The sequence below is a fragment of the Melozone crissalis genome, unplaced genomic scaffold, assembly GCF_028551555.1.
Source record: "Melozone crissalis strain CALT ecotype California unplaced genomic scaffold, PUWL_Pcris_2 ptg000068l_1, whole genome shotgun sequence".
NCBI classification, from domain to species: Eukaryota; Metazoa; Chordata; class Aves; order Passeriformes; family Passerellidae; genus Melozone; species Melozone crissalis.
In genome coordinates this window covers 21,990,474-22,014,568 of record NW_026535846.1, presented here as the reverse complement: position 1 = coordinate 22,014,568, position 24,095 = coordinate 21,990,474, and the positions used below count along the sequence as shown (strand labels likewise).

At 54.6% G+C, this 24,095-nt stretch overlaps 1 protein-coding gene across 2 annotated transcripts in view; it reads left to right on the top strand.

Moving 5' to 3' along the window:
- The first annotated feature begins 574 nt into the window (after nt 1-574).
- PCDH19 (protocadherin 19) overlaps nt 575-24,095 on the top strand; it is a 63,783-nt gene continuing 40,262 nt past the window's right edge. For both annotated transcript variants that reach the window (XM_054289617.1, XM_054289616.1), the window contains exons 1-2: nt 575-2,719; nt 5,606-5,933. In XM_054289617.1, coding sequence (XP_054145592.1) covers nt 579-2,719; nt 5,606-5,933 — 2,469 coding nt within the window. In that variant the 5' untranslated portion in view covers nt 575-578. The remainder of the gene's footprint in view (nt 2,720-5,605; nt 5,934-24,095) is intronic.

Below are 24,095 nucleotides of genomic sequence, written 5' to 3'. Positions count from 1 at the left end.
TCGGCTCCGCGCGGCTCCGTGCCCGCTCCGCTCCCGCTCCGCTCCCGTCCGCGCCGCCGGCCCGGCCCCGCCCCGGCCCCGCCCCCGGCCGGCGGCGCTCTCCCATTGGCGGCGGCGCGGCGCGCCGGTCCCGCCCCCGAGCGCCCATTGGCTGCGCCGGGCGCCGCCCGCCCCCGCGCCGCCCGCCCCCGCGCCGCCCGCCGGCGCTCCGGACTGCGGGCAGTGGCGTGCGGCCGCCGCAGCGAGCGCCGGCGGGAACGGGCTCGGCTGGCTCGGCGCTGCGCCGCACGGCTCGGCTCCTCGCTCCTCGCTCCGGTACCGCTCGGCTCAGCGCCCCGCTTCTGCGCCCGCACCCGCTCGCCATGCCCGGCCCTTCCGCGGCGCCGCCGGCACGGAGCGCCTGAGCGGACGGCGTTGGCGTGTGCGCGGGGGACCGCGGCTCCGGTGCCCGCAGCCGCCCGCCCGCCCGCCGCCGGGGCAGCCCGGCGGGCGCTGCCCGCATGAGCGCGGCGGGCCGCTGAGGCGCGCGGCCGGCGGCCGTCGGGGCGCGGCGCGGCGGGCGGAGCGGCGGCGCGGCCATGGGGGCTCTCCCGGCGCTGCTGGGGGCCGCCTTGCTCTGGGCCGGCGCCGGGGCCCTCGTCAACCTCAAGTACTCGGTGGAGGAGGAGCAGCGGGCCGGCACGGTGATCGCCAACGTCGCCAAGGACGCCCGGGACGCCGGGTTCGTGCTGGACCCCCGGCAGCCCGCCGCTTTCCGGGTGGTCTCCAACTCGGCCCCCCACTTGGTGGACATCAGCCCCGGGTCCGGGCTGCTGGTGACCAAGCAGAAGATCGACAGGGACCTGCTATGCCGACAGAGCCCCAAGTGTGTCATCTCGCTGGAGGTGATGTCCAGCTCCATGGAGATCTGTGTGATCAAGCTGGAGATCAAGGACCTTAACGACAACGCGCCCAGCTTCCCCACGGACCAAATCGAGCTGGAGATCTCGGAGACGGCCAGCCCTGGCACCCGGGTGCCGCTGGAGAGTGCCTATGACCCGGACTCGGGCAGCTTTGGGGTGCAGAGCTATGAGATCACCCCCAATGACCTCTTTGGGCTGGAGACCAAGACGCGGGGGGACGGGTCTCGTTTTGCCGAGCTGGTGGTGGAGAAGAGCCTGGACCGTGAGACCCAGTCCCACTACAGCTACGTGATCACGGCGCTGGACGGTGGTGACCCGCCCAACTTTGGCACGGTGGAGCTCAGCATCCGCGTCATCGACTCCAACGACAACAATCCGCTCTTCGAGGAGCCGGCCTACACCGTCAGCGTGCCTGAAAATGCCCCGCCGGGGACGCCAGTCATCCGCCTCAACGCCTCCGACCCGGACGAGGGCACCAACGGCCAGGTGCTCTACTCGTTTCACAGCTACGTCTCTGAGCGGGCCCGGGAGCTCTTCCAGATCGACCCCCAGAGCGGCCTCATCACGGTGAGCGGTGCCATCGACTACGAGGAGGGCCACGTCTATGAGCTGGACGTGCAGGCCAAGGACTTGGGGCCTAACTCCATCCCTGCCCATTGCAAAGTGACCATCAGCGTCCAGGACGCCAACGACAACCCGCCCCTCATCAACCTGCTGTCTGTCAACAGCGAGCTGGTGGAGGTGAGCGAGAACGCCCCGCCGGGCTACGTCATCGCCCTGGTGCGCGTCTCGGACCGCGACTCGGGGGCCAACGGGCGCGTGCAGTGCAAGCTCCTGGGCAACGTGCCCTTCCGGCTGCAGGAGTACGAGAGCTTCTCCACCATCCTGGTGGACGGGCGGCTGGACCGCGAGCAGAGGGACCAGTACAACCTCACCATCCAGGCCAGGGACAATGGCATCCCGTCCCTGCAGGCCACCAAGTCCTTCACCGTCAAGATCACCGATGAGAATGACAACCATCCCCACTTCTCCAAGCCCTATTACCAAGTCATCGTGCAGGAGAACAACACCCCGGGGGCCTACCTGCTCTCGGTGTCGGCCAGAGACCCCGACCTGGGCCTCAATGGCAGCGTGTCCTACCAGATCGTGCCCTCCCAAGTCAGGGACATGCCTGTTTTCACCTATGTCTCCATCAACCCCAACTCTGGAGATATCTATGCTTTGAGGTCCTTCAACCATGAGCAGACCAAGGCCTTTGAGTTCAAGGTCTTGGCAAAAGATGGGGGTAATCCCTCTCTGCAGAGCAATGCCACCGTCAGGGTGATCGTCCTGGACGTCAATGACAACACGCCCGTGATCACGGCCCCGCCGCTGGTCAACGGGACGGCGGAGGTGTACATCCCCAGGAACGCGGGGGTTGGCTACCTGGTCACCGTGGTCAAGGCAGATGACTACGATGAGGGTGAAAATGGCAGACTTTCCTACGAAATGGTGGAAGGAGACAGAGGATTTTTTGAGATCGACCAGGTCAATGGAGAGATAAGGACCACCAGAGCCTTTGGGGAGAATGTCAAAACAGCCTATGAGCTCATCGTGGTGGCTCACGACCATGGGAAAACATCTCTCTCGGCTTCTGCCTTGATTTTGATATACCTGTCTCCAGCCCTGGATGCCCAGGAGTCCATAGGATCTGTTAACCTCTCCTTGATTTTCATTATTGCCCTGGGGTCTATTGCAGCCATTCTTTTTGTCACCATGATCTTTGTGGCAGTCAAGTGCAAAAGGGATAACAAGGAAATCAGGACCTACAACTGCAGGTAAAGCTACCTTTGTTTATGTGCACCTGCGGGTCTGCTTTGATTTTTGCCCCCGCGGTTACTTTTGCATTTGCCGCTGTATACTCGGGGGCGGCGAAGAGGGGTGGATTTGCCTTAGGAGCACAACTGAGGTTCCTATCCCTGCAAGAAGATTTCTTGCAAAGCTTTAAGAAATCGCTCTCTGCGAGGAGAGCGCGGAGTAACGAATCGCCTTAATTGTGCGGCTTGCCAATCTGTTGCAGCGGCGCGGATTCTCCGTGCTCCATCCCCGCTCGCAGCGGGCACAGCGGTTTTCCTGGTTTTCCTGGCGGTTCCGGGGGCACGGCTGGTTCGCTGCCGAGGGGGAGAGCCCCCGGCCCCGCAGCATCCCCGCAGCAGCCGCTGCCAGCGGCATCCCCGAGCCCCGGCGGGCGCTCAAAGGCGCTATTGTGTGCCCGCTGCGGCTCCCGGCCCCGGCACGGAGAGCAGCCCCGAGCGGCTCCGGCACCGGGCACGGCTCCCGGCCCACGGAGAGCAGCCCCGAGCGGCTCCGGCACCGGCAGCGCTGCCGGGCACGGCTCGGGGCGTTTCGGTGCCGTGTGCCCCGGCTGGGCCGGCGCTCCTCGGTCCGGAATGCCGGAGGGGAGGTCAGCCCGCGCCCGCAGCGCTGAAAGGCTGAGCGGGGAAATCCAGTCCCCTGAATATGTAACAGCCCGGCGATTATTGTCTCTCTTTTACTATTCTCTGTGTTACACAAGTTAGGAGACAAATGCTAACCGCACATGAATATCAATCAGATGCCATAAAAGAGCAGCTGCAATGCCTCATAAATGGTTTAATCCTGTTACTAGTGAAATAGCCATGACTTCTCCATTCCTTCGGCACCGAGTCGTTTCAGAGAGCAGGGATGGAAATTAATTTTGCTCTACCTTGGAAACGCACGCTCGCCCCTGGCAATTCAGCGGCGCGGGGGGATGCGCGGTCTTTAAAGTTTTATTTACGCAGAAATAATGCCGGAGAGTCGGGGCATTGTACCCCGTTTTCACAGCGTAAAGTGCGTATATAAGCCTTTTTGCTCGATGGGGGAAAAATCATCTGCAAATAAAGGTCGGTCTGTGCTGTATTATGGGATGCCTCCGAGTGAAAGCTCACAGAGCAGATTTCTTGCCAGCTCGGCCCATTAAAAGGGGATGGGACCTGAATGGATAAAAATCATGTCGTGGTGGTGCCCCTAACAGCTACCCACAAACGCATAAGCCCCGGGTTTACTGTGACGGCTTGGGGATTAATGAAGTGCGGTTTAATTAAATAATTGGTCAATAGAGAAAGGACAGAAAAATGAACGCCTGCAGGAAATAATTGGGCTCTCGCATTGCCAAACTTAAACATTGAGGTAAACAAAACAATTAAAGCTTCATCAGGCATTGTTGGACGAGTCAGCAGCATATAGAGCGTTGGCACAGCAGCAGTCCCTGCCCGCTGTGGTTTATCTGCGCACTCGGGGTGCTGGGCTGTGGTCGGTGTGTGTCTGGGCAGGAGGCAGCTGCAGGGCTGGGCAGGCACCAGGCACCCTCTCCCCACGCCTTTGGGCTCTGCGGTGCCTTGTGCGAGAGATTCTTCACTGGAGCTGCTGGAGACTCTTCCAATGACGTGTTAATTTATGAGGCACAGATGAGGGCTGTTCGACTTAGTGGCATTTTCATGCTCAGGCAATTAGCTTTCTGGAACCAGAATATTTGTCCAAGATTTGCCTTTCCAGATAAACTGTATTATTTATTCGTCCAGTTATTTCTGTTGCAGCTATTGGATTATTTTTTTTAATGCTGTTATCGCAACAAGAAGAGGAGCAAAATCCTGACTTTCAGATGTGCATTTCTGACTGTGCATGGCATTGGATGTGCTTGCCTAGGAAATACCGAGTTGCCCAGTGCTGTGCATGTACAATTAATGGCAGGGACTGTTGTGGTGCTCACTGTGGTGGGAAGATGAGCCACAGCCAGTCTGAGCCGAGCAGACTCAACTAATGCAAGGTGCAAATAATTTGTCATTATTTGCTCGGGTGTTGTTTTGCAGTAACTTTTTTCCTCTGGTGTTTTGCAGAAGGCAAACAAGGCAGTTCATCAGTTGATTCTTTTGGCAGGTGGGAAGCGAAGAGGGAAGGAAAGGCAGAGAAAAACAAGCTTGCAGTGAAATAAAAAGGTCAAAAAGGATCATTTTTCTTTGCAAAACACACGGTTGTTGTTCTCTGGTTTTGAGAAGGTGAAAGCATTTCCCAGCAGAAGGGGATGTGCGTGTCAGTGAGAGGCAGGAATGGAATTCAATTGGAGAAAAGATCAGGTATGATCAGGAGACAGTCAAAACACCAGCAGTTTAGATAAAGCATTAATAAACAAACAGCCTTTGGAGTGTGAGAGAATTGAGCTTGCCAGCTAGGGCTGCTTCTGGGTCTGCTTTATTTACTGCTATGGAAAACGAACTGGGGAAAAAATCTGCTATTCGTTTTGAATTTTCATTATGGGGACCAAATTAAATCACTTTTAAAATCCTTATTACGCATGGAAATGAATGCAGGTACCCTTTTCAGTTCATGGATTTTAACATCTCCATTTTTCTCTTCTGCAGGCTGGACTTTACTTCTAGTAACTAAATATCAGCAATTACATTGACTAGCTCAAAACAGAAGCATTCTCCCTTCCCATTTTTTTAACGTGTTTGACCTGTAAACGTTATGCATGTGAAAATAAGCTAAAGAGTTGTGTTGTTGTGTTGTGCCACCAAACCATGACGTAACGTGCGTGACTGAGAGCCCGCTCGGAGATGGGGCCAGGCCCTCTGGGCTCCTGTGTGGGCGTTTTGCGGGGCTGGGTTTGGGATGCTCTCAGCCTCTCATTTCCCTCTGTCCCCCAGGATCGCCGAGTACTCCTACGGGCACCAGAAGAAATCCAGCAAGAAGAAGAAGATCAGCAAGAACGACATCCGCCTGGTGCCGCGGGACGTGGAGGAGACGGACAAAATGAACGTGGTCAGCTGCTCCTCCCTCACCTCCTCCCTCAACTACTTCGACTACCACCAGCAGACGCTGCCGCTGGGCTGCCGCCGCTCCGAGAGCACCTTCCTCAACGTGGAGAGCCAGAACAGCAGGAACGCGGGCTCCAACCACATCTACCACCACACCTTCACGGGGCAGAGCCCGCAGCAGCCCGACCTCATCATCAACGGCATGCCGTTGCCCGAGGTGAGCGCGGTGCGGCCAGGGCTGTGCCCGGGGTGGGTTCGGGCTGAGCTGTGCCCAGGGTGGGTGTGAGCTGAGATGTGCCCAGGATCAGCAGGGTTTGTGCTGAGCTGTGCCCAGGGGTCTGACAGTGCCAGTGCTGCCAAAACGGGCTGCTGGGCAAACGGGCACTGCTGCCTTCTGTGTGCTGCACGGGGCAGGTTTCGGTGGTTTCTGTGTGGGGGACAAGGCACACTGCTGTGGTTCCTGTGTGTTGTACAGAGCACACTGCTTTGGAGGTTCCTGTGTGTTGCACAGAGCACACTGCTTTGGTGGTTTCAGTGTGTTGCACAAGCACACTGCTTTGGTGGTTTCATTGTGTTGCACAGAACACACTGCTTTGGTGGTTTCAGTGTGTTGCACAAGCACACTGCTTTGGTGGTTTCATTGTGTTGCACAGAACACACTGCTTTGGTGGTTTCAGTGTGTTGCACAAGCACACTGCTTTGGTGGTTCCTGTGTGTTGCACAAGCACACTGCTTTGGTGGTTTCAGTGTGTTGCACAGAACACACTGCTTTGGTGGTTTCAGTGTGTTGCACAAGCACACTGCTTTGGTGGTTCCTGTGTGTTGCACAGAACACACTGCTTTGGTGGTTTCAGTGTGTTGCACAGAGCACACTGCTTTGGTGGTTCCTGTGTGTTGCACAGAACACACTGCTTTGGTGGTTCCTGTGTGTTGCACAAGCACACTGCTTTGGTGGTTCCTGTGTGTTGCACAGAACACACTGCTTTGGTGGTTTCAGTGTGTTGCACAGAACACACTGCTTTGGTGGTTCCTGTGTGTTGCACAGAGCACACTGCTTTGGTGGTTCCTGTGTGTTGCACAGAACACACTGCTTTGGTGGTTTCAGTGTGTTGCACAGAGCACACTGCTTTGGTGGTTTCAGTGTGTTGCACAGAACACACTGCTTTGGTGGTTTCAGTGTGTTGCACAAGCACACTGCTTTGGTGGTTCCTGTGTGTTGCACAGAACACACTGCTTTGGTGGTTTCAGTGTGTTGCACAGAGCACACTGCTTTGGTGGTTTCAGTGTGTTGCACAGAACACACTGCTTTGGTGGTTTCAGTGTGTTGCACAAGCACACTGCTTTGGTGGTTTCAGTGTGTTGCACAGAGCACACTGCTTTGGTGGTTTCAGTGTGTTGCACAAGCACACTGCTTTGGTGGTTTCTGTGTGTTGCACAAGCACACTGCTTTGGTGGTTTCAGTGTGTTGCACAAGCACACTGCTTTGGTGGTTCCTGTGTGTTGCACAAGCACACTGCTTTGGTGGTTTCAGTGTGTTGCACAGAGCACACTGCTTTGGTGGTTTCAGTGTGTTGCACAAGCACACTGCTTTGGTGGTTTCAGTGTGTTGCACAAGCACACTGCTTTGGTGGTTCCTGTGTGTTGCACAGAACACACTGCTTTGGTGGTTTCAGTGTGTTGCACAAGCACACTGCTTTGGTGGTTCCTGTGTGTTGCACAAGCACACTGCTTTGGTGGTTCCTGTGTGTTGCACAGAGCACACTGCTTTGGTGGTTTCAGTGTGTTGCACAGAGCACACTGCTTTGGTGGTTCCTGTGTGTTGCACAGAGCACACTGCTTTGGTGGTTTCAGTGTGTTGCACAAGCACACTGCTTTGGTGGTTCCTGTGTGTTGCACAGAGCACACTGCTTTGGTGGTTTCAGTGTGTTGCACAAGCACACTGCTTTGGTGGTTCCTGTGTGTTGCACAGAGCACACTGCTTTGGTGGTTTCAGTGTGTTGCACAAGCACACTGCTTTGGTGGTTTCAGTGTGTTGCACAGAGCACACTGCTTTGGTGGTTTCAGTGTGTTGCACAGAACACACTGCTTTGGTGGTTTCAGTGTGTTGCACAAGCACACTGCTTTGGTGGTTTCAGTGTGTTGCACAAGCACACTGCTTTGGTGGTTCCTGTGTGTTGCACAGAACACACTGCTTTGGTGGTTTCAGTGTGTTGCACAAGCACACTGCTTTGGTGGTTTCAGTGTGTTGCACAAGCACACTGCTTTGGTGGTTCCTGTGTGTTGCACAAGCACACTGCTTTGGTGGTTTCAGTGTGTTGCACAAGCACACTGCTTTGGTGGTTCCTGTGTGTTGCACAAGCACACTGCTTTGGTGGTTCCTGTGTGTTGCACAAGCACACTGCTTTGGTGGTTCCTGTGTGTTGCACAAGCACACTGCTTTGGTGGTTCCTGTGTGTTGCACAAGCACACTGCTTTGGTGGTTCCTGTGCGCTGCCCACCCCAGGGGGAGGCAGTGATGGAGCCTGGGCAGGGGAGCAGCCAGCACTCACCTGTGGGCTCTGGAGCACCCCTGACGTGTGGCCATGGGTGGGTGTTTGATCCCCAGACACTGCAGAGACCCTCAGAGGTGCCCGGGTGGGACGGGCCAGGCCAGGCTGTCTCCACATGCCCGGGATCCTGGAGGTGGCTGCTGGCGGGAGGATTCCGAGTGTGGCAGTGCTCAGGGGAGCAGACACTCGCCTTCGCAGGAGTTTTTTGAGAAGGCTGTTGGGAGCAGTGTTGGTGGCTGTTCTCTGGAGGCTGCAGGCCCTGCTGGAGGTGCAGACTGTGTGGGATGTCCCACTGTGCCCACCTGCACACCTGGCCCAGTGCTGTCCCTGCACTCTGCAGGACCCTGGCTGGCATGGGAGGGATGGGTGGTACCTGCTCTGATCCACACCATCCTCATCAGTTTCTTCTAATTCTTTGGCTTTCCTGTACATCACAGGCATCATTTAATGTTGCTTGTTTGTTTCTCTTTGAATTATTGTTCGGTTTTAAGCAAAACAATCAAAGGTTTGTCATGTTTCCTGCTTTGAACAGAATAACAAAGCTGAAAAAGCAGCTGAAATATTTATGGCTCACTCTGTTTTGTGTTCAGTGTGCTGGTGTAAATGCAAAATGCTGTTGCTGAAGGCAGAGGAGCTGCTTCAGATTCATCCTGGAGCTGCTTCAGATTCATCCTGGAGCTGCAGAGAGCCAGGCCCAGTGCTCTGCAGGGCTGTGGAGAGGGCTGGTGCTGGGCCCTGCTCCTGCTGTGCTGGTATTGGCAGAATGCTCACTGAACCCTGGGGTTTGACACTTCCCTGGGGCAGAACCAGCTCTGAGAGGTCGTGTACCAGGCTGGCCCACACGAGTGACCACTGCTGTTGTGGGCAGTGCTCCCTGAGCAATTCCTGTGTTCCTGGGGCAGTGTCTTCTGGAGAGGATTCTGGAGTGCATCTCTGGCTGGTGCAATGGGCACTGGAGCATCCTGCCAGCCTGTGATTCACAAACCCATCACAGGCTGGCATTCTCCGGGAGTGAGAGGTCTCAGGTGCCAGGGAGGATGGAAGGACCATCAGCACCATCACAACTGACAAAGTTGGCAGGCAGCTGCATGCAGAAGGCACTGCTGCCTGTGCTTCTCTGGGTACAGCAGCTGGGCTGGGGTCTCATGGAGTGTGCCCTCCAGAGCTGTCCCTGCCTTGCTCACCCTCCTGTGAGGGACAGGGGGTGATTGTTTCTCCCCGTTCTCCCATCTCTCGTGCGGGTGAGGTGCTGTGTGAGGAGCTGTACTTGCCTGCAGACAGAGGTCTGTCTCTTGGAATGAGTGCTGGAGTGCCAGTGGAACAGCAGCCCCGGAGCTGGCCGGGGGCAGCAGGCGGCTCGCCAGTCCTGCCAGGGCTCGTGTGAGAGAAACGGGTCCTGGCAGGGGCTGCTCCCCCTCTGGGAGGGAGAGATCCTGACAAAAGGGCAGGATCGGGGTACGGGGTGGAGCAATCCCAACGGGAAGCTGTTTGGAAGTTCAGTTCAGGGTGGGAATGTTGATGTTTCTTGGCAGAACCCCTGTGTTATGTCCAGCTGTTGCAGGCACGGCTGTCTTGCTGGTGGTGTGGGTTCTGTTGGCTTCTATAAATCCTGGTGACCCCTGGGAGTGAGGTGGCTCATTGGTGCTGGTGTCACCCTGTCCTGGCCCTCGGGGTGACACAGAAACACCTGGCAGCTGTTCCCATGGGGGAGCATGGCAGCCCCGAGCCCCTGCAGCCATCCCTGCCGGAGCAGCGCTGTGCCATGCTGTGCTGTGCTGTGCCATGCTGTGCTGTGCTGTGCTGTGCTGTGCCATGCTGTGCTGTGCCATGCTGTGCCATGCTGTGCCGTGCTGTGCCGTGCTGTGCCGTGCTGTGCTGTGCTGTGCTGTGCCGTGCTGTGCTGTACTGTGCCATGCTGTGCCGTGCTGTGCTGTGCTGTGCTGTGCCATGCTGTGCTGTGCCATGCTGTGCTGTGCTGTGCCGTGCTGTGCTGTGCCATGCTGTGCTGTGCCGTGGGGCTGTGACTGTGCACGGTGCTCTTGGCACCCCTCCTGGGGCTGAGGGTGTAATAACCACACTCCCTGCCCAGAGTTCACGGAGCCAGAGCCTCCCCTGCTGTGGGGCTGTGTCTGGGCTGGTTTGGATGCTCCCAGCGATGGAGCTGCTGCTGTTTCCCCAGGGAGGCTCTGTGAGGTGTCAGCACCGGGGGGAGATCGCTGCTGCTCCACCTAGGAGTGACTCCTGATGGGAAGGCCAAGCTTGGCTTGAGCACAGATGAAATACGAGGTGAGGTGTCTGTGGCAGTGTCACTCGGCACATGGTGGCTGTGGCTGAGGGTGAGCTGTTGCCTCTGCAGCACGTGCTGCCCCGGCAGCGGTGGGTCTGTGATGTGGCTGGTCTTTACCGTGAGCCTCATCTATTTTAGCAGTCAGGAGCCTTGAAATAAAAGTCCCCAAGGATGCCTTGTTTGTGGAGCTTCAGGAAATGTTTCTTCTAGTGCCGTGGCAGGTCTCGGGGCTGGGAATAATTGGGTTTGTTGGGGCTTCTCATCTTCCCCTGGTGATCTGGAAAGGATTAAAGAGGGGTGTCTGAGGGGCTGCAGCCCCGCTCTGAGGGTGCCACAGGAGTCTGAGCCCACCCTTATAAAGCCTTTCCCTTTGGCTGGGGCTGGGCTTGGCTGTCAGCTCTGCTGGGGTACAGCTGCCAAGGGGGGATATCCTGGGGTGCTCTGGCCCTGCTGGGGTTCAGTGGGTGCCAGGGAGCCACTCAGGGCAGTGCCCACAGCCCCTCAGTGCCCTGTGGCTGTAGGCAGCCATGGCAGGAAGCGTCTGGAGCAGCTCTGGTGATCCTGGCTGACAGCACGAGGCTTGGCCCCTGTTAGTTCAGGCTGGTTCTGCAGCAGGGACAGTGGGACATGCTGGAGCTGCAAGGGCATTGCTGCTCAGGGCCTTTGCTGCTGCTGAGAGCTCTTTTCGTCTTCCTTGAGCTGGAGGAGAAGTCAGCTTTGAAACCAAAAGGGCTTGTTGTCAGGTTTTGCGTGTATATCGCTGGGAGTTGTACCAGGATTAAAAATCAAAATTAATGGGAGCCATCAGGCAGCTTCCTTGATAAAAATGCGTGTGGCATTGGGGTGGCGTGGAAATTGGTCTGAGTGCTGAGCCCTTTAGGATCCAGGGCACATGACCTGCATGCAGAGCAGCCCCCCTTGGGCAGCACTCACATGCCTGCATCTTGACTTGGTGTTTGAAAGCAAACAGTGTGTGTGTGATGGCTGGATCTGTTACATGCCAGATTTGCACTGCTTTGGGAGATGGCGTTCATTTGCTGCTCCAGGATGGGAAACACGCTGGGCACAGCAGCTGGCTCTGTGCCCTGGGCCCGCCGTGGTGGCAGGGCCGGGCTGCCAGAGGCCAGGAGGTGTGACAGGGAGAGGAGAGCCCTCTGTGAGAGGGTGGAACTGGGTGGAACTGGCAGGGAGGTCCTTGGCTGGCTCTCTGGGATGGCTCCGTGGTGGCAGCGTTGGAAGTGGCAGCCCTGGCAGTGCTCTGTGAGCAGAGCACGGATCAGGCGTGGTCCTGCTCTGGTGCTGCTTTGGTTGGGCCCACAGGAGGAGAAGGTCAGGATGGAGCCCTCTCTCCTCCATCTCTGACCCAACAGGACCCACACACCCAACAGCTCCCAGAGCTGAGCCGTCCACCTCCTCCCGAGCTGATGGCCACCATCAGTAAGATGGGGAATTACTGGTTTTAGTGGTAATCCCGGTCTAATCCCCCAACCTTGATACACTCCCACATAATCCTCACTCACTCTGATTTATTTAGCTGGGGCTCCTCGTGGCTCCAGGGATTATTTGAGGGAGCAGCAGTGGCAGGATGAGGCCCCGTTGGTTTCAGGTCTGCTTTGTACTACCTGGAAAGCGTTCTGCTCGCTGTGGGAAATGGTTTTCTCAGCACAATAGAGCAATTTTCGTTTCAGGCAGCACCGGCAGCTTTTGCTCTGGCTATCTGGCGGTGTTAACTAAAGCACATTTCTACAGCACACAAAGATTTTTGTTTTGTAAGAAATGAAATCAGCGTGGCTGTTTCTCTTTCTCTGTCATTTCTCTACTTGTCAATTCTTTCTTCCCCTCCAGCTTATCCTCCTCTTCTCCGCTAGCCTTAAAAAGCCCCCAAAGTGTCTGTTATAATCACATTTTGTGCGTTACAACCAGAATGAATGTACTCACTTTAATATGCTGGGTTTGAGGAAATCAGTTTCTGTCTGGTATAACAGACAATTTGTTATAAACCATGCCATTTAGAAGTGAAGGGCCTCGCTTTAGTGCGGCGCTGGGGAAACGTCATGATATATAATTGGAAGGGATTTGGCTTGCTTCTGAGTAATGCTGTGTACAGAGCAGGGAGAAAGGGGAAAAGGAGATGATTTCCAACCCGGAGAAAGTTTTCGGCGTTGAGGCAGGCCGGGGTGATGAGATGAGGCTTATTTTCAGGAGCCATAACAATTAAAGCATTAGCAGGGATGATGTTCCACTCGTGGGAAGGCTGGCTTCGCAGGCAGCGCTGCCAGTCTTGTTTTCTCCTTGGGAGGTCACTGTAACTCAGCACTTTTTTGTGCCTGCCACCGATGCACGGTGCTGGGGAAGGCAGGTCAGGCTCTGCTCTGCCATGCTCTGCTCTGCCCCCCGAGCCCCAGCAGCCCTGCCTGGAGCCAGCCAGCCTCAAACGGGAGTGATGCTCTCAGCTTTAGCCATGCACTGCTGGTGCCCTCCCTGGGGATGGCTGCTGCCCCTGCCTGGGCACCCAGCCCCACTCTGCATTGCCAGGGGTTGGGGTGGTGGGGTGGGACCCCAACGTCCCTCCCTGGGCCCCCAGCCCCACTCTGCATTGCCAGGGGTTGGGGTGGTGGGATGGGACCCCAACGTCCCTCCCTGGGCCCCCAGCCCCACTCTGCATTGCCAGGGGTTGGGGTGGTGGTTTGGGACCCCCAACGTCCCTGCCTGGGCCCCCAGCCCCACTGTGCATTGCCACAGATTGGGGTGGTGGTTTGGGACCCCCAACGTCCCTGCCTGGGCACCCAGCCCCACTCTGCATTGCCAGGGGTTGGGGTGGTGGTTTGGGACCCCAACGTCCCTGCCTGGGCCCCCAGCCCCACTCTGCATTGCCAGGGGTTGGGGTGGTGGTTTGGGACCCCCAACCTCCCTGCCTGGGCCCCCAGCCCCACTCTGCATTGCCAGGGGTTGGGGTGGTGGGATGGGACCCCAACGTCCCTGCCTGGGCCCCCAGCCCCACTCTGCATTGCCACAGATTGGGGTGGTGGTTTGGGACCCCCAACGTCCCTGCCTGGGCCCCCAGCCCCACTGTGCATTGCCAGGGACCCTGGCACCCCCAGGCTCCCTGTGTGCTGCCCCTGCTGGCCCCAAACCCCAGCCTCCCTCTCAGTTTCACTGCTCCCAGAGTGGATTGTGTATCGCTGCGGGTTCCCCGACCTCTCAGAGTGTCACAGGCTGACATTATGGAAATCAGCAGCTCTTTATTCCAGTCTGAGGTCAGCCTGACCAAATTATACATCTCTTAATGCAATCGCCCCAAGCTGTTGTATGGAGAAATTCCCTTCAATACCTTGCAGCAGAGATAAACACAGCAGCCCCCCTTTGTGTTTAACCATGCCACGCTCCCTGGGTGTGGGGCAAGCCCTTAGTTCAACACTCTTTGGCTTTTCCCAAGATCATCACATTATTTAGGGTGGAAAAGGCATTGAGATTGAGTTCAGCTGAGAGCTGAGCATTGCCGTGTTCCCCGGCAAACAGCACATGGTTTGTATTGGTGATGTGGGGCTGCCACCCATCCTGGCAGCTCCTGGGGCTTTCCAGGGGTTTTCTGGGCTGTGGTGGGGTCCTGGTTGGAAGGACCAAAGGGGTTTGCTCCAATGGTCTGTGGGGGATTAGGGCTGCTTGTGTTTAACAGCAAGGCCTGAGTGCTCCCATGGGTATGATCATATTGTTGTATATTACATACTGTGTGTTGTATCTTTGTGATATCCTCCATAGAATCACAGGATCATTTAGCTTGAGGATTTAAGATCATCAGGTTGAGACAGTAACCTGACACTGCAGTGTTCACACCTGTATCCCTATGCCTACAGAAAGTGTGTATGGAATTATTACATATTGCATCTAATTATGTGCGTATATAATATGTCATATAATCAGATACATCTCATTTGTTTTTACGCTACTGCTTTTATGGTTCACTTTTACTGGAACTGGAGAGGCTTCTCTTGTTTTCATGGAATCATAGAATGGTTTGGGTTGGTAGGTTCCTTAAATATTTCCTCTTGGAAAATTTGAATTTCTGATGCACATTTCTAATGCATAACTCGTGAAGTCTATAAAAAAAGCTTCTGCAACTATATTTACATGGCAGATAAGAATTTTCTCTTAAATTGGGAAAGATTTCTAGTGAGGTTTTTTAAAAATTTCATCCAAAGGATAGTCTTGCATGGGCTTTCTTACGGCAGTATCCCGGTGAATCTGTGTTGTATCGAGTGGTTTGAGCCCTGTGGTTTCTCCCTCTGGTTTCCTGTGCTTACAGCACGTGCTCGTGCAGAGCCATCACTGAGGCCAAGTGCAGCAGCCTTTGAATAACCTTGTGCGCATCTGCTTGGCCGGGTGGAAGAGCTGCATTTTCCAGCTGCCATTTCCTCCAGCCCCTCCTGAGGGCTGTGAGCCAGAGCAGCTCCTCAGCCAGGTGCCCTTCCGGCTCCTCGGGCTCCTGCCCTCCCTGGCTGTGCCTGCTCAGCCATTCCTGAATTCCCAGCGGCCAGCAAGGGCAGAGGGATGTGCCCCGCCTGCTTCCATCCCCAGCTTTGCCTGCAGGCTGCCCAGGGATGGGCCTCCCTCTCTCCTGGGAGCCCTCTCTGCCCCGTCATCTCTCCTGGAACCTTCTCTCCTCCATCTCTCCTCCATCACTCCTGGCTTTGCCCTCTCTCCTCCATCTCTCCTCTCTCCTCCATCATCTCTCCTGGCCTTGCCCTCTCTCCTCCTTCTCTCCTCCATCCTTCTCTCCCCTCCCTCTCTCCTCCCTGCCCTCTCTCCTGACCCCTTGCCCACTCTGCCAGCAGCTCCTGCTCTTTTGTGGGGGCTCAGATGTGTGAGACCCCCAGCCCTGCCCGCTCCCCCTCTCCTGCCAGGCTGCTCGTGGGGCTGGCGTGGCCTTGCTGCAATAAATTGTCAGATATTGTTCCCAGTAGAGGCTATAGTTGAGTTCCAATCATTTTCTGTTAATTAAAATACAGGATGGTCTTATTTGTAGCATAAATAGTTGTAATCTGTGTGCTTATAAGTGTAATTATAATTCAAATTAGCGCGTGCTCTGCATAGGGGATGGGTGGGGTGCTGTGCAGGCAGTGCTGCCCTGGCAGGGCTGTGCTGGGGCTGGGACAGTTCCAGTCCCCAGTGTCCCCAGTGTTCCCAGTGTCCCCAATGTCCCCAGTGTCCTCAGGGTCCCCAGTGCCCCCAGTGTCCCCAGGGTCCCCAGTGTCCCCAGTGTTCCCAGGGTCCCCAGGGTCCCCAGGGTCCCAGGACAGCATCACCAGGGCTCAGCACAGGACACTGGGCTGCTGGCAGCTCCCAGTGTCACTGTCCCTGCTGGGGCAGAGCCTGTCTGTGGCACCTGTTGGAGGGTTTGTGGAGAAGAGGCACAACATCTCTGCTCCAGTGTCTCCCTCTGGCTCCTTGTCTGGATTTGGAGCGAAGGAATGGCTTGTGTCAGCTGGACAAGTGATTCATGCTGAGCCTGGAGTGTCTCCTGTTTAACATGGAATTACAGAGAGTTCTCCAGGCCTGGTGAGGGCTGGGGACAGCTGATGCTGCACAGGCAGGTGTGTGACAAGTACTGCACTCCTACAGCCTCTGATGGCAGCTGGGCACCCACAGGTGATGCCAGTGCTGCAGCTGGCACCCAGGACAGGCAGGTGTGTGACAAACCTGTCAGTCACTGTGCTGGGGACTCATCTGCAGGTGAGCTCCTCATCCTGCACCCTGCTGAGATCTGGGTGGGAGTGCCCCGTGTTTCTCACGGGGAGCTGGAGCTGCTGGATTATTCCATCGTTTGTACTGGCAGGTGTATGCCACAGGGCAGGTTGTAAATTCCCGTGTTGGTGGATTGCATTAACCCATCCTAAGTCAGGTATGTAAAATTCCATTAAGTGAAACCCCTCTGGCATTTTCTCACCCGGGCTCCAGCTCTGCAGGCTATGCTAATGCAGTGTGTTTGCTCATCTATTAGAAGGATGATGGCTTTAAAATAATAACATTTATCTTTGGCGGCAGACTTACAATAGTGCACACCGAGTACAATTTTGTGAAAGGCTCTGCAGATGTTGCCTCATTCAATCTGGGTCAAAAAGAGTGCTTAGAATCATAAAGGTTAGAAAGAGATCAAATAATTCGGTGGTTTTATTGCTGAATAATGTACTTGGAAAATATCGTTCACCGTTATTAGACTAAGTGAGTACAGAAAACACAGGACTCAATAGCCATTTCTCAGTATTGGCTGATTTTACTGTTTTTATAATGTAGCTAAATTCCCTGCTATTGATTGCAGCATCGATTATGGATCTGGAGATGTAACTGTAAGTGATGGTGGGAGCACACGGGAGCTGGGCACTTGGGGACTCAGCAGCTCTTCCCTGCAGTGCCTGCTGGTGGGCAGCATGCTGCAGCACACTGAGGCTGCTTCTGGGGAGCTGTCAGGGCTTTCAGAGCTGCTTTCACGAGTGAGGATGAAAAAACAGGAAAACACCCGTTCTGTGTGTTCTTTCCCGTGCCTGAGAGCTTATGTAAACTTGCTGAGGCAAACCCAGATGGGCTGGGACGCCGGCAGCAGGATGGGGCTGGAGCCTCTGTCACCTGCTCCCTCCCGGACCTTTCATATTCAGATTCACATCTGGATGCTCTGGCAGGGACCCAGCTCACACGTTCAGTAAGCAGAGCCTCGGGGCTGTGCCTCAGATACAGACCCGAACCTGTGTGCCCAAAACACATCCCAGGGGTTTGGGAGCAGCTCCTCTGCCTCCTTCCCCAGGTGCTGTGCCCAGGGGCAGAGCCAGCTTGGGCTGAGACTCTCCCTGGATACAAATCAGTTATGGGGACTGGGTCAGTGAGAGCAAAGCCGTGTCCCGTCTGGGCTCTGCGTGCTGTGCTGAGCTGGAGCAGGGCTGGCAGCATCACTGTGGGAGCCACAGGCTCCTGCTGGGCTGGGGTTCAGCCACGCCATGGGTTCCTTTGTTTGGGGGAAAAAAGAGATAAATTTTGGAATACGTTCATCTCCTGTTCCCTGCACTTAGTTGTTGTCAGCATTAATATGCCATTAACACATGCTCATTAGGAGGAGAATGATTGTACCCTGCAGAGTAAGGGGGAAACCTTCATTAGGCACTAACATATTGAAGTGAGCTGCAGGCTTCACTTGGGAGAGCTGGGGAGTGCTCTGCTGGCTTCAGGTTTCCCTGATTCCTCCTTTTGGTCTGGTGAAAAAAGCACCTCATCTTGTGGCATGTATTTTGGTTATAGGTGGGGAGGATGTGCAGGTGAGCCTGGGCTCAGGGTCCAGCACTGAAATCCTTTTGGTTCCTCAAACCCATCTTTCCCCAGCTCTAAACCCTCCCCATCAGCGCTTATTTTGCCTTGCAGAGAGGACACAAGCCCCAGCCACCCCTCCAAGGGCTCTGTTGGCTCTTCAGCCTCAGTGAGATGAGTTCCTCACGGGGCTGGGAGATGCTGGGCGAGCAGATCTGCAGAGAAAGGAGGTGTCACTTGTGCGCGCTCGCTTTTCACACTGTGAGGGCGTTTTAAGCGTTGGTGTGGCCTTGCTGCCTGCAGTCTGCCCCATACCCTGCCCTGTGTGACAGGGCCATTGCTGGCCCTGCTGATCACTGCAGCGGGGCTCCCCTGCTTGCTCACGGCTCCAGGCTGTGCCTGCTGCTCTCCTAAAGTCAGTCAATGGCAATAATTGCAAGTTCAGGTGGGGCTGAGGGAGGAGGGGGCCCTGGCAGACAAATATTTGCTGATCAAGACCCTGTTCAGGTGCAGATGCCTCTGTGGTAGGTAAGAAGGGATGGACAGTAAGGAGCATATGTGGTATTTAATCAGAGTTTATTCTAAATGGAGTGATTTCTTAGATTCCCACAGAGCTGGCAGCTGTGCTCTGTATTGGGAGTGAATGCCCTGGCTCTGTCCCTGCCCCAGTGCCCTCTGCCCTGGGGCTTTGCAGAATTTTTCAGCGTGGGTGCAGCGTGGTCCCACCCTCTCTTGGCTCTGTGTAGGCATAGCCAGAGGGAATTCCACAGATCAGTGTTCACCCATAAACCTCAGCAAAGCCAAAATGACATTTGACTGGGCTGGGCTTGCTGTTGTGAAGGGAAATGAGAGCCTGGCCCAGACTGGAGCACAGGCAGGTCCTGGAGGAGGAGGCAGCTCCTCCTGCGGCTCCTCCTGCAGATCATCTGTCCTTGTCAGGGAGGGAAATGAGCAGGTGAGGTGAGATACCACCATGAGACAGGCTGGGTTTGGAAGCTTTTGGTGTCTCTGTTTGAGGACCATCTCCAGTGGTGTCCAGCTGGCCCTGCAGCGGTGCAGGAGGCAGGTGTGTGGCTGTCCTGGCTCCGCCCAACGCTTGGGTATTTTGGGTATTTTGGGTATTTTGGGTATTTTGGGTATTTTGGGTGTTTTGGGTATTTTGGGTGTTTTCTGTCTCCCCCTCATCCCGCCACGCTGTCTGCAGAGCAGCCACAGGCTGGATGCGGTCCCAGCTCTCCATGTTGGGGATGTGGCTGTGTCCATTTGCTGGCTGCTGCGTGACTCATGTAATCACCGTGCGAAATGCATCATTCATAAACTGTTTAGCGTGACCTTTTGTACAGTAGCACTAATTATTATTATCACAGAAGCCCAGTAAACTAGACTAGTAATTATCAGGGATTTATTTGAATGGACAGCTAAGCTATTCTTGGCAAGTTAGTCAAAGCAGTTGTCATGACAGCCACACAAATGTGTCTTATGAATTGGGTTAATTAGGGTAATTAATAACTGTTGTTTTGCCCTTTTTAACTAGGTATTGCTGAGACACTATCAAAAAATAGCAATTGTACCTAACAGAAATAGTCTTATTTTAGCAGCAGCCCTCACATCACAAAACAGAAGCAGTAAATACCTGTTGGGTTGTTGTTTCACAGAGAAATGTGCCATCCAACCTTGTCTTTGAGAAAAAGCAGGGGGTTAGAGGCTCTGCTGTAATTTGTGCTTCCCCTCCTGGGCCATATTACCAAGAAATTGATCATCGTCCCCGCTGATATTATCATTATTTATTGCAGTGCTGTGCTGCACCGAGCCGCTGTCACAGGGAGGTCAGGGCAGTCACGGGTGGTCAGGGCAGTCCCAAGGTGCTCCTGTCGGTGGGAGCAGGCTCCACAAGGACTCGGAGCCAATTTTAAAGTTGTGGCCATAAATTAGAGCAGTTCTGCTGATGCATCGTCACCGTCGTCATCAGGACAGCAGGTGCCAAAGCGCCGCGTCCTCGCTCGGCAGAGCATCTGCTGCCTCTGAAAGGAGCTTCTGCTGAATGCGGGCATTTGCTTCTCTGAGAGCCTCAGAGGATCCTGGGCTGGAAGAGACACACACGGACCCTGAGCTCAGAGAGACCCACAGAGATCCTGAGCTCAAAGAGACCCACAGAGATCCTGAGCTCAAAGAGACCCACAGAGATCCTGAGCTCAGAGAGACCCACAGAGATCCTGAGCTCAAAGAGACCCACAGAGATCCTGAGCTCAAAGAGACCCACAGGGATCCTGAGCTGGAAGGACCCACAGGGATCCTGGGCTGGAAGGACCCACAGGGATCCTGAGCTCAGAGAGACCCACAGAGATCCTGAGCTCAAAGAGACCCACAAGGATCCTGAGCTGAAAGAGACACACAAGGATCCTGGAACACAACTCCTGGCTCCCTCCAGAAACAAAACCATGATGGTCGTGCTTGTTGTTGATACTGAGTAATGGTAATTAAAGCTCATAATAACCAAATAGCATCAAAAAGCCTCAAAAGGAACAAAAGCCATAGTGCCCATCTCAGGGAGCACCCTGGGCACCCTTGGTGGCCTCATAGCGGGCTGCAGCCTGTGATGGGTGATGGTCCTGTCCCACTGGACCCACCGGGTGCTTTCAGCACTGTCTCCCCAAGGACTGCAAGATTTGGTGCTGGTTATTAAAAATGACCCAAGATTATGGATGCAACTGAGGAATATTACGTAAGTTTTGTAGAAAAATGACCTGAATAGATGAGTGAAGGCTCGGGCTGGTTCTCCAGCTGCACTGAGCTCTGTCTATTTATATCACCCCTGGGCCTTCCAAGCCCTCTTTTAACTAAAGCTCATTTGATAACGCATGTCTTTTAAAAAGAAAATAATAATAATAATAATAAAAAGGAGGAATAAAAAAGAAAGAAGGAAAGGAGGAAAAAAAACCTAAAGAAAAACACCTCTATGGAGAAGGTAGGGTTTTAATGAAGAAATATTTTATACTATTCTCCTACAACCTTAGGGCTAATAGCCTGGAACTGGTACTTTGGCTCCTTAAAAAGCCCAACAAGACAAGCCAATTACGGCCTCTGAAACATTTTTATTTTTAGTTCCTTGTAATAGCAATTTATCCTCGGCCATGGTACATTAACTGGAAGGAACAAGAAGTAGTAAGGTTTTGGCATCTTTGTAATAACCAAGGGGCTGTGTTTACCAGGCTGTGAATAATGTGGGGTGGCTGTGGGCAGGGTGGGGATGGGAGAGGGCACCCAGCGAGTGCCAGGCTGAGATCCATCCCCTCGTGTGGTGAGGGCTGTGTTGTCATTCATTCATTTCCCTGCAGTTTGTTCTGGGAGAGCACAGGCTCCTGTTAGCTGAGTTCCTGGTTTCTGCTGGCCCAGAGCTGGTGGCTTTGCTCAGAGGGGCTGTGCAGAGGGTGCTGCAGTGTCCCCAGGGATGCTGGGGCTGGTGGCACCTTTGGGGAGGGCTGTGCAGAGGGTGCTGCAGTGTCCCCAGGGATGCTGGGGCTGGTGGCACCTTTGGGAAGGGCTGGGCTGAGCAGAGCCAGCTTCACATCCCCTCCCCATGCAGCTGATGGCAGTGGGAGGAAGGCCAGTCCTGCTCGGGTTTGCTGCCAGCCTCATGGCTGCAGGGAGATTCTGTGGGCTGAGAGCTGAGCTTTCCTGCACCAGTAGGGGAAAAAAGCATTAAAATAGGGGAAAACTGGTTTTGATAAAGAGTTTTGTTGTGAGCGAAATCCCCCGGAGGCTTCGAGTGGGAGCTGCCTGAGGCTATCCTGATTGCAAGCCTTCCCATGCAATTGCAGATAAACACTGAGAACGATAAAACCATGAGCACAGGACAGGGTTTGTCTGGCTTTGATTATCTGCCAGGGTGGGGGGATTGCAGCTGAAGCCAGGCAGGAGCTGCTGCTGCTGCAGAGGTGCCAGGGCTGGGTCTGGGCTGTGCCAGGGGCAAGCCTGGCACCAGCTCTGGCCTCTGGTGATGCCATGGGAGGAGGATGGGGCTGTGTGGGTTGGGAAGCTCTGTCTGCTTGCCCAAAACCAGAATAAATGGGGTTTGCTCTGGGAAATGGGGCAGGGCCAGGGTCCCTGTGGGCCCTGGGTGCCCCAGGGCTGGTGCATGCTCGGGGGCATCCCCTGGCTCTGATGTGCCGAGCTGGCAGCACCATCTCACGCCTTCCCTATTTTTAACTCAGCTGCAATGGTTTTTGGGTTTTGGTTTTTCTTTTTTTTCCCTCCTCCTTTTTGCAGTGACAAATCTGTGATTTCTCCTGTTCCCTACGAAATGCATTGGCCTGACCTGCCACTCCAGAAGGTGAATGACAGGGAGTTTTATTTAGCCCTGGAGATGGGAACATTTATAAAAAGGTTCTTCTGTTATATTTGTTTTCATTCCTAATGGCAGGAGGCAGGGAAAGGACAGCTCTGAAGGGTTTCCTTAACAAATCTCCAAGTCATGCCCCATCACCCTGGGCCTGCTGATCAGATCCAGGTTGTTTCTCTCACTGCCTAGGGAGGGGTGCAGTCTGTGCTGGGAGCTGCAAGTGTGGATCCATTGCACATCTGAAAGTGCAGGTACAGGGAATGGGAGCACCCCTTTTATCAGGTTTATTGGGTGTTATGTCCCTGCAGGGAGCTTTCCTTGGCACGCTGAGGCAACAGCCCTGTGCAGGAGGCTGTGCCCCATCCGTGGGCACAGGGAGGGAGGCATTGCCCCTGCTGCCCCCAGTCCCTCCTGTCCCAGCCAGGGTGGCTGCCAGGGCATCACCAGCCCCTGTGAGAACGTGTCTGGATGCTCCTCTCTAGAAACCCTGCCCCACTTTTGGGTCAGTATTTTGCTTTTCAATAGACTTTGAGGAGTGGTGCCAAGCAGCTATCTGCTGTGATGGTTCCAATGGAGGGCCCCTGTGCCATGCCCCCCAAAAAGCTTTGGGGTTATAGATACCATGGGGATGTAAGGCAGGTGTTTTGGGATTTTTGCTCTTCATAACCATACTGTAGATTTCTATCTGCTGGCAAATCCAGCCTGGTGACACAGTTTGTGGCTTTGTGGGGTGTAATTTTGGCTTTGTTGTGTGCGGCTGCTCCTGGATTCAATCTGAGTTTTTAATCCTATACCTCTTTTTCAAAATCACATCTCAGCAGCAGCTTTTCTCTTGCCTCCCATCCATTTTCAAACAAGAAATGACAAAGCCTGTGTTTATTTGGGGAGGGGACAGGAGTTCAGCTTGGATTAGTGGGATGCTTGCACTGTAATAGAGTCTGGCTTGATACTGCTGCTTAGTCTGATGAGAGGAGTGATGCTAAAGGATGAACTCTCCCAGTGATTTCTCTGCAGTGCTTTTTATTTCATCAAGAGAAAATGGAGGCTGGACTCAGTTCCTCCAGTGTTTAATAATGTCCATCAAAACGGAATGCCCTTTATTTAAGCTGCAGTAGTAATTAGAGGCTTGGTGGTGTTAAGTAGCCATAGAGTCTGGCTCTGAGGAATGTTCATTGTACCTCATTAAATTTGGAATTACTACTTAAAAGGCCAGAAATAAATACTCTGTTTATATTTTGGGGCTAGTAAATCTAAATGGATGCTGTGTTTGCACATCCTCGTCTCTGCTCGTTCCTGCTGAAGTGAGCCAGGCACTGCTCCAGTAGGCTGAGGCAGCAATCAGTCTGCAAAACAGCCTAACCCCAAACCCAGAGCTGGTTTCATTGATCAAGGGCAGGAAAATGATCTGCTGTATTACATCTAATTATAAACCATCAATATCAGATGCTAGATGCACTTACTGGTTCCGAGGCACTGCGCTGTAGCTCGCAGTTGGCAGGCTCCTGTAGGAGAGGCTCTGTCAGAGCTGGGTGTGGGCAGAGGGCTGCAGAGGGACATGCCAGAGGCCAGGTCCCTCCTGCTCTTCCAGGTGATGGCTCCTCAATGCCCTTTAAGGGCTGAGTTGCTTCATGTGTTCCTTCCGTCCTGCTGGGGCTGTTAGCGGTGTGTCCTGCTCCTCTGCCCCCTCCTGGCTTGTGCTGCAGTGCCCACGGGGCGGCTGCAGCTGCTGATGGGCACCAGGGGCCAGATGGGTCCTTTCCAAAGGTGCTGACCCTGCAGGGGTGTCAGAGGAATAGCACAGGGACACGTGGTGGGTTCCTCGCTGTGACCTGGGCATCGCTCCCACACTGCGTCTGTCAGCGTTTGCTGGTGTTCCCCCATGGTGGAAGCCCCAGTGGCTGTTTGGTGGGGTTT